Source organism: Ruditapes philippinarum, unplaced genomic scaffold, assembly GCF_026571515.1.
Source record: "Ruditapes philippinarum isolate M1 unplaced genomic scaffold, ASM2657151v2 ctg2485_1_1_1_1, whole genome shotgun sequence".
Lineage (NCBI taxonomy): Eukaryota > Metazoa > Mollusca > Bivalvia > Venerida > Veneridae > Ruditapes > Ruditapes philippinarum.
In genome coordinates, this window is record NW_026855855.1 from 148,561 (window position 1) to 159,449 (window position 10,889).

The 10,889-nt window shown below is 34.1% G+C and overlaps 1 protein-coding gene across 1 annotated transcript; it reads left to right on the forward strand.

Annotated features, from left to right (window-relative positions):
* Positions 1 to 8,993: 8,993 nt before the first annotated feature.
* On the forward strand, positions 8,994 to 10,073 carry LOC132744610 (general transcriptional corepressor trfA-like). The gene is made up of 3 exons (XM_060733369.1): positions 8,994 to 9,145; positions 9,327 to 9,439; positions 9,767 to 10,073. Exons 2-3 carry the CDS (start codon positions 9,329 to 9,331, stop codon positions 9,947 to 9,949), a joined length of 294 nt encoding a protein of 97 aa, XP_060589352.1. The 5' UTR covers positions 8,994 to 9,145; positions 9,327 to 9,328; the 3' UTR covers positions 9,950 to 10,073.
* Positions 10,074 to 10,889: the final 816 nt, after the last annotated feature.

Here is a 10,889-nt window from a genome sequence, read left to right on the forward strand (position 1 = left end):
GTTGTTACGATATATATGTAAACTTGTTATATAAAGGCGGTAACCTTCAAATAAAAGATTGAATTAAGAGGTATACAATAAAAATGGTAGGCATACAAGTTCGCATTTTCAAAAGTCATTTTAAAAAGGAACACTTTACATGTCTGGAATTTTGGCAACGAACGCCCTCCATAGAAGTAAAGAGATGTTTCCGCAAAACAGTTAAACGCAAACCGGACATTCCCATCTGTGTTTGATTCTTTTCTTAGTATATTACATTTAAATCTTATTTCGGAAATAAATAACGAAAATTAATATAGTATTTTGCACCTATCGTATGAAAATACAACTTCAATCAGAACGTTAAAATAACGTCATTCCTTAACGGGCAAATTCATTCGTAAAAAGGGCCAAAAGCACGTGAATCATTTGGCCGCGACACTAGTTCATTTGTGCGCACGGAATGTCCTCGGCTATTATCTATAATAACCTTATCCGAAAACTGACGGAAAGGGCCGAAAAGTTGCGATTGATGAGCGCACAATCATTTCAGCTGATTTCTGCAGCTTCAGAAGCCTTTGAATCTAAATTAATCTCCGTTCTGCCGACTCGAACCCCCCTTAGCTCTTCTGTAAAATTAATCAATATTTGACCTTTATAAACGCGCCTTTCGTATTAAATTCTTTAAAGTTACGAAAAACAATACAAATTATTTTAACAAGTTTAACAAACATTCTTACTAACGCAACATTTAATTTATATCATAATGTATATAATCATGGAGCTAAATATATATCTGTGATATAATAGAAAATATGGTACACTCGCAAACGTATTGCTATCAGCCCTTGAAATAAGAACCCCATAAAAGAGGCTTATCACCGTAGGTTGTGTGACCTTTACTTTGTTCCATGATGCTATCACCGTGGATTGTATTGCGATGAGGATCCCTTTAAAGGCCTATCACCGTGGATTTCGTGAGCTTGAGTGTATTTCCTGAGGTTTTCACCGGGGCCGAAATTGCAATAAGAACCCCATAAAATGCCTTTCACCGTAGGTTGGGTGACCTTTACTTTGTTCCATGAGGCTATCACCGTGGATTGTATTGCGATGAGGACCCCTTAAAAGGCCTATCACCGTGGGTTGCGTGAACTTGAATGTATTTCCACAGATTTTCATCGGGGCCGAAATTGCAATAAGAACCCCCATAAAGGCATATCACCGTAGGTTGTGTGACCTTTACTTTGTTCCATGAGGCTATCACCGCGGATTGTATTGCGATGAGGACCCCTTAAAAGGCCTATCACCGTGGGTATATTTCCTAAGATTTTCATATGTCCGAGAATGAAGCATCCATGCCGGTCCACTATGGTAGTCACATCGGGGGCGTCTTTTTCATGCCGAATCTTCTGGTAGGTAGCCCGTGGTGGTGAAGGGGTCTACAACACTGCCAAGGCATCAGCTTCCTGACCAACGATAACAAAAACGACCCTTGCAAGACAGGTCCACCAATCATCTCTGGCAAACTCCTCACAGCGGTTACGTCACGCTTTGCTACTTAAACTGTACTGATCAGGGGAAGTAACCGCTGCGGCTTCTCCGCGACGTGCACGCCTCTGGAGGGATTTGGAGAAGAACCGGTGATACCGGCACTTTCCCCTACAAATGATGAATGGCCTTGTCCTGACTTAAAGGTGGACAAGTCTATTTAAGATATTTAGCGGGGTATAAATTATATAAAGATATAAATATATACATGTAGTCATAAAAGAAGTACATGGTCGCGCTCTTGCGCGCACGCAAAATCAGTGTAAATCACACACTTCTCCGAATTAAAAGCGGTGGAAGATGGCATATTTCGTGCATGCAATGAAATCATTTATGAATTTTAGGGCCCTAATTTGGCCTAGAAATGCATTAATTTTTATTTTTCAAAAACTTTTTTTTATTTTTAGTAACCTTTAGTTTCTAAAAGTTACTGATTGACCGGTTACCTGAACCATCTTTTGCTTATTTTGCATTTTGGCAATTAGTACAGTTGCAGTGATTTAGTATTTTGTATGGAAGTCATAATACTGCTTTGTTTACATTTTGCTACTTGCATGACAAATAAATTTACATTCCAGTTGAAGGCCATATTGCATGTTCTTAAACCTTTATTTAAACGTTATAAATCTTATAGACAGGACTGATTTTGAGAATTTGGCTCTCTATAAGATGCTAGAGGCATTTTGTAGTACAAGTGGTATCTTGGTGTATTTAACCTATTTAAGGTATGCTGAATCCGATAAAGGTGGATACCAAATTGAAAAACTTGATCTTGACTATTGAAATTGCCATTTAAAATGACCATTAAAATGGCCGCCAAATTTCTTTATCATAAATGGATGATAGATCAAATAAAACTTTTAAGGAGAGGAAAAGCCATTAAATTTGTCACAAAGCATGTTTAGGTAAAAACTAATTAGACACCAAAACAGAATTAAAAAAAAAACAATCCAATAGGGCCGAAAAATCCAAGATGGCAGACATTTTTCTATATGCAAATATAATAGTAATATAAAAGGAATATTAAAGATAGTATTACACTACACTCTTCCCTGCCCTATCTGCTTTCATGTATTTTATCTGGTACTGTATGCAAGCATATAGAGTGGCTACTCAGATGCCTACTTACACAGCGTGCTATGTGTGAGGGGGTTAAAACGTGTGCATGCAAAATATACATTAATTAACCTTTCTCTTGGGTTTTGGTGTTCGTTTTTCTGTTATCGGTTCTCGTCGCAGTTCTCTTTTTGTCAGTTCTTCTGTTATTGGTCGTGATCTTCGTTCTTCTGTAATCGGTCCTGGTCTCAGTTTTTTTGTTGTTAGATGTTCTGTTGTCGGTTCTCGTCTCTGTTTTTATGTTATCGATCATCGTCTTCGTTCTACTGTTATTGGTTCTCGTCTTCGTTCGTCTCCGTTCTTCTGTCATCCGTTCTCGTCTCTATTCTTCTGCAATCAGTTTTCTTGTTGTTAATTCTTCTGTCATCGGTTCCCGTCTTAGTTATCCAGAGACGTCTTCATTCTTCGGTCAGCAGTCCTCGTCTATGTTATTCTGATACCGTCTCCGTTGTCTTGTTGTCAGTTCTTCTGTTATCGGTCCCTGTCCTGTTCTGTTATCGGCTCTCGTCTCTTTTCTTCTTTAATTAGTCCTGGTTTCCGTTTTCATGTTGTTAATTGTTCGGTTCACGTCTCTGTTATCGATATCCGTTCCATTCGTCTGTCATTAGTTTTTGTCTATGTACTTCTGTTATCGGTCATCGTTTGTATTTTTCTGTTATCGATTTTCGTCTCCGTTATCTTGTTGTCCCTGTCCTGTTCTGTTATCGGTTCTTGTCTCCGTTCTCCTTCGTTCTTCTGTTATCGGTTCTCGTCTCTTTTCTTCTGTAATCAGTCCTGGTCGCCGTTGTCCTGATGTCCTCTGATTATCGTTCTCTGTATCTGTTTTTCTGTTATCGGTCCACGTCTATGTTGGCTTGTTGTCAGTTCGTTTGTTATCGGTCCCTGTCTCTGTTCTTCTGTTATCGACGTATATATTCGCTTGTTGTCAGTTCTTCTGTTATCGGTCCCTGTCTCTGTTCTTCTGTTAGCGGTCCTCGTCTCTGTTCGCTTGTTGTCAGTTCTTGTCTCCGTTCTTCGGTCTTGTACTTTCGGTACTTGTTTCCTGCTCCGTTAAGGTCTTCTCTTGTTTCTATCGTTGCCGTCATTATGTGTCCATTGACCTCGTTTCGTCAGTCTTGTCATTTATTCGTTCAGTGGAGTAGCGGGGGATCGAACTCACGACCCCTTGATTTGTAGGCAGACAGTGTTACCACTGCACCATAGCGCCCGCTCTGAATAATGACCATTTTTGAAAATCCTTTATACATTAAATACTATTTCAATGGCTAACAAAGGGTGTATTACAATTATATTTTAACACCTCTACTATGTAGCCAACCCACGTGACTTTTATATATGGTCAAATAAAATATTACTCGATTTATAATAAATAATATTTTTATAGATGACTTTGCTGTTACTTTAAGATATCCTGAAAATTTATTGGAGGGTACCCGGAATTCTAATGTATATCGAATGATGTGATAATCTTCTTGTAGAATTATCTCAAAACCGTGACTGAATTCCAAAATTTTCGAGAGCTGCCATGGTAAAGCAAGCACACGTAGCAATCTCCCGGTCTCAGGCATGTTATGACTCGATGAATATATGGTGTTGTTATTGTTGTTGTTGTTGTTGTTTTTAACTTTAAATTTCAAATTAAATAGTCACTTATTTTTAAACAAGATAGTAAACATTTGTTGTTTTCTGTATTTTTGTTAAGAATGTGATAAGTATACACTTCTAACTTTAAGATGACTTTTTAATATTATCGATTATCCATCGTATACCTGATTGCAGTTTTAATTGAATCTAAAAAATGAATTATGCACATATTATTTTCGGCAGAAAACAACAAATACAAACAAAACAACACACAAAAAACATGCTATTCAACATTTCAGCAAGTGACACATTTTAATGGGACAGAAATGTTGTTGTAACCATTTAAAAAGTAGGATTTGTAAATTTGTAAGTTGGATATTTTTAACCTAGTTTGCTCAACACTCAATTAACACATTTTTATATATAAACCTGAGGTAAAAAAAATTGACAGAAAACAACTTTCATAGATTGAGATAGAGCCAAGATGTCGTAGATATTTGGGTTACAAAAGGAGTTTTTGATCCTGATAATGTTAAGTAGGATATACATACATGTATTACAAGCTTATATTCTTAAAATTTTGTACCGTCTTAATTCAGTTTTTTTTTTAAATACGTGCAATTATGTAATTATTGTGTCTTTAGTTAGTTTCTGGAGAAAAGGCTTAACAAAGGTGGTATCTTTTATTTAATAGATAATTTTTATAATGTGTCACATGTCGCATTGAAAAGAGATTTTGTGATGATTTTGCGTACACTTAATCCAGCTTTTGCATGTTGGAACAACAATACATTGTAGTTATACACGGCCTCATTGCTTATTTTGTATAGTCTTATTTTATTGACCTGTCAACAGCACTTATTGAAATATAAGATTACACTTCGATTTCGTTGGTAATGTTTACGAGATAAATATGGAGTATATAGAGGACATTTGTTTGTTTGTGTGTAAGATGAAATTTTATTTCATCGAGTGGGCTTTAAAAACAGTATTCCCACGAGTGGCGTGGCCACGAGTGTGAATACTGTTTTTAAAGTTCACGAGATGAAATAAAATTACATCTGACACAACAAACAAACAAATTTTCTTTTTATTTTATGTTCAAAAATAAGTTAAAACGAAAATTCCTTGATATTAACTTTAATATTAAAATCTGTTTTCCCCACTAGTAGCCTCTATTATGTACGTGTATTAGTCGAATTTCTCATAAAATACAAGAATTCTTGGGCTGAAAAATAAGTTCGACAATCAACGTTAAATGGCGATGAAATTATTCATTTTATTAAAAAAAATATGAATGATCGCTTATTTTAATAATAAAAACAACAATTTTAGTGGGAGAAAAAGTCCAACCATCCATCTATATTTCTGCTACTTACTGCGAATTTATATTAGAGCTGGCTCTGTTAAATGTAAGCGGCCGCCATTTTTAAAAGTTGTGTATTTCACGGGAGGAAAATAATTGTGTTTGATTAAGAGGGATATCATTTGGATTTGTTAGTCATACACCATTTAAAAGAAAGAAAACTTATTTTAGGATTGTAACAGACAATTAATAAGTGTTGACAGATGTGTAAACATTTAAAAAGTGGCTAGGAAATTGGAAACTTGGAATTGTTGAAAGGCTGCCTTACGAACGCTGGGTTGTTTACTTATTCTTCGGACTGATGGCTGTCATTGCTTTTCAAGTTTTCATAAAGCATACGGCAGTTATTGCTCGTAGGAAACTTAAATATGCCCAAATTTCATAAAGAGCAGTTTTGCACGTGGAAGGAATGTATTTTTCAGACTATTAAAATGAAACAAAAAAAAAAATTAAGGGACGATAATTGCTGATTGGTAATTTGGATGAATAGAAGTAAGTTTTCTTCTTTTTATTACTTTTGACATTTGAGTTATTAATCAATTTCAGCTTTGATTTTCTCTAAACAGACTGACATTGTCAGAATGTCAGCAAAAATAAAATTAAGGTACCACATGGGGAAAATCTTAAGAAAGTAGTTTCGTCATTGAAAAGTGTGAAATTATATTTTTATAATTTCCACTGTGAAATTATCAAATATAATTTTCACGGATAAATCAGTATTCCACTGAAAAGCATAAAATAAAAAAAAAACTATAAAACTAATGTTAGTGAAAGTCATATCTGCTAAAAATGTACACGTCATCGTTATGATTGACTGATGTGTGAGAGGTCTATGGTTCGATTCCTACCGTTGCCTTTTTAAGAACTTCGGTGTTTTTTGTTGTTTTTTTTTTGTTGTTTTTTTTTTTGTTTTTTGTTGTTGTTTTGTTTTTTTTTTTGTTGTTTTTTTTTGGGGGGGGGGTTGTTTTTTTTTTTTATGGGGGGGGGGCGCAGTATATACTATAAACACTTTTTTGTCTCGGTTTGTGTTGTGTTTATGTTATTGAAATGAAATTTTTTGACTTTTCAAAATTTTTTGAATATTCATTTTAAACCATAAATACCATAATAAGTGCAAAATATATGAAAACAAAATGAACAACTTAAAAAAATCATAGCTACAAATAATGTTGAAAATTACGGAACACCTGAAGTGACATTTTCCACATTTTCTCTCTGAATTGAATTCGTTTTTACAGATAAATAATAAATATTATTTCGTTTTAACGAAATATAAAATCTTAATTACGAAATATTGATTCGTTATTACGAAATATTATTTCGTATTTACGAAATATTAATTTGTTATTACGAAATATTTATTCTTTGGTAATACTTATAAACTAAGTTTATTGTTAGATATAAGTCAAGTAAACAAAACATTAAAAGTGATTTTTTTCAATCTTAGTCTTATACCTTAACGCGCTAGTAAAACAGTACTGTATATACTGTTTATTGAGCCATTAGGCTTATAATCGCTATATTTGGTGTCCAATCTCATTTAAATCTGATCATATTGAATAATCATTTGATTTAGACAAGAATAATTAATTGCATCATATTGTATCATAGTTTTAATGACCTTTTTTAGTATTTTTAAGCGGCCATTTTGAATTGACCTTTTGAAGGTCAATGTCAATTTTATTTTCTTGGTATCCACCCTCATCGTCTTCAGCTTACCCATATTAGGTTAAAACACTCAAGATATTACTTGTATGATTAAGACGACCGTAGGGAGTCTTATCGAACTCTTACCCATATAACTGCAAATCGACTCTTACAACTCAATATCAGATAAAAATATAGAAAGTGTCACCTCTTTAATTAAGCATAACATTATTTTTCCCCAGCAGTCACTTACAAACAAGGATGGGGTCCAATCACTTAACCTGGCATGTAAAACAATGAGTTTTCAACAATACCTAGGATTGTTTATGCAATTCATTCCTGTCATATGAAACAAAATAATGTTTTGCTTACTTTTTCTAGAAAATATAAACAGTCAACAATTAATAATAGTTAAAAGGATATCAAAAAGTTACTGTGTACTCATTTGTCTCTGCGAGCTGAGCTCCACGTGTATTATCTATGTAATAAATTTGAATGTATCCTCACATTGCTACAGTGTTATCAGCCTTTTTAGAAACACCTGATCTGGCTAATTAAAATATGCCAATCACAATTTTCACTATCGGCACTGGTTTTTTCATGAAAAAGCGGCTACACTAATTACTGCCGAGTAAGAGCCGAGTTGCAGTTATGTACTATAACTGCAAATCGGCTCTTACTCGGCAGTAATTAGTGTAGCCGCTATTTCATGAAGAAACCAGTGCTGATATTGAAAATTGTGATTGGCATATTTTAATTAGCCAGGTCAGGTGTTTCTAAAAAGGCTGATAACACTGTAGCAATGTGAGGATACATTCAAATTTATTACATAGATAATGCACGTGGAGCTCAGCTCGCAAAGACAAATGTGAACACAGTAACTTTTTGCTATCCTTTAAACTCTATGAAAAATGTCAATTATTAATTGCTGACTGTTTTATGTTTTCTAGAAAAAGTAAGCAAAACATTATTTTGTTTCATTAACAGGAATGAATTGCATTAACAATCCTAGGTATTGTTGAAAACTCATTGTTTTACATGCCAGATTAAGTAATATGACCCCATCCTTGTTTGTACGTGACTGTCGGAGAAAAATAATGTTATGCTTAATAAAAGAGGTGACACTTTCTATATTTTTATCTGATATCAAGTTGTAAGAGCCGATTTGCAGTTATATGGGTAAGAGTTCGATAAGACTCCCTACGGTCGTCTTAATACGAACTCTTACCCATACATAAAATGCCTCTAGCATTCATATTTTCTTAAAATCAGTCCTGTCTATAATGTTTGCCCTTTGTAAAGATGGAAAAATTTATTCATTTCAGAGGCATAGTGTGCCTTTAAAAAGTATTTAGGATTTATATAGCAGGGTCAATCGGACACACCTCGGGCGAACTTGACGGAGATTGCCGAGTTGTTACGATTGATAGCAGGGTATCGGAAATTAGACGTCCTGTAGTTAACCTTGAAATACGCTACATAGGTCATTTTACAAGGCCGTAATAAAATGCTAAACGTATAGACTAAATAATGACGCTATTAGTAGTTTTGACTTTTTTTCGTTTCTTGCGATCTGTTTTGCACGTATTGCTCGAGAAAAACGTATATATACATGTATTATTTGTTTGTAAACAAATCACCTTTTTTTCACGTACATATTGTATATATACAGAAGGTGAAGGTCGTTTTTGTTTACATCAACTACATCCCGTAACAAAACATAGTTTGAGTTTAAAACTCGCTATTCATTATTCAATATTCGCGAAACTATCGTATATTCAATAACAGATATTGCACAGGCTGTTGGATAGGAGAGTAGGCTATAACTGCGTCCTAGATACTTGAAGATAGCATTAAATCATTTGGACTTATATTACAAATATAGCACTACGATTTGAGAAATTGGTAGGAAGTTATAAAAGAACATTTTGTGTTACATACATGACTTATATCCAAACAAAAATTGGGTTGAATTAGGTAGAAATCTCAAGGATTTACATTTGAAAAACTCTGTTTATTAACGCATCAAGTTATAGTTGATGCGTTTTCAGTGGCGATGTTAAATATTGTTGTTAATTTATTTCAGAAATGGATAAAAAGGAATTAAGAGAGTACCTCGGACAAAATCAGCACTATCACCCGGAGGCAAACCCCCACCCTACCAATCAACACTGGTGGAATAACCTTCATTTGAAACAGGTAAAGGTCTTGTAAACTTCAATAATATTTAATTAATACTTTTGGTAGTTTAAATAAACCTTGATTGGATCTGACCTTCAAATTTCATGTTCGTTATTAATGACTCATGTTTATTTATAAGCTCGTCTGTTATGGAAGAAACGTCAAGGATGCATAGGACCAGCAACTGTCCGACGAGTATAGTCCCTTCGTTGTCCGGGATCTCTTTCGTCGGGCGATCATAAGGATGTCATTCTTGCATAGATCTCACAATTTTATGTTTGATATTTTTAAATTTCTGGTAAACAGGATTAGCTGATCCACCGATGTCTGTTTTTTTCTTTGTAGACTGCACCAGAGAGTTCAAGCACCAGTGTTAAACCCGCTCAATGTACGTCTGGCATTCCGCCGCCGCCGCAGCAGCAGCCGCAACAACAACAACAACAACAAACTGGGCAGACGACAGAACCTCAGAATATGAAAAGGATTGATTCTAAAAGTGTTTATATGGGATTAGATTTTTCTGATTGATGTTTTTGTAAATATAAAAAAAACTATATTTTTTTATAATTTAGGATCAGGAAATCGGAAACACAGAAAACGGACACTGGGCTGGTTTGATATATGTTGCAGTAATAAATTACTACTAACTTGGCTTCAATATTGAATTATGTTTTCAAAGTTTCAAAGTTTATTTCAATCAAAACCATTAGGCTTAAAAGCCCATGAGGCATACATATACAAAACTTTATGACGAACAGTTTATATATTTAACAATAATTTCATTTAACAATATATCTTGCAAACAAAGTTTACTTTGGAGAAGGTTTTTTCAACCTTAATCACCCTTACCAATTGTGACATATTTCGAACTAAATTTCATGTTACCTCTTTCCAGTTTTAAAGTCAACCTTTTAACGAAACGAAACATAAAGGCGACTGACTGGAGTGAACATAATACTAAGATAAACTACATGACCAATGTACTTTTCTGTGTTATAAGACCATTGTGCTACATATGAAAGACAACTTAACACAATACACATTAATATCCATTATATAGATACAGCACCATAAGTGATAATGCATTCGATAAATTAAAACTTTACATGATTAACAATCTAGATAAATATTTGTATAACATATACCTTATTTCAATTACCATATAATATTTCGTTACGTTTTTTAAAAGCAGTATGTATGAAAGTTCCAAGCATTCTTACTATCATCTGGTTTTCGTTATTCATCAATTCTATAAATTTGTACATATTTGGCCGTCGCCAATATTTTGATAATATATATTTATGTCTTAGTTCATCGTACAACTTGCATTCAATAATAAAATGATACTCGTCTTCTAAGACGTTACAAAAGTTACATAATCTTTCATTTACTGGTATAGTCGCCGGTCTTGACCAACGACCTGCTTCTATTTGCAGTCTATGTGACGAAACTCTTAATCTAACAAAAG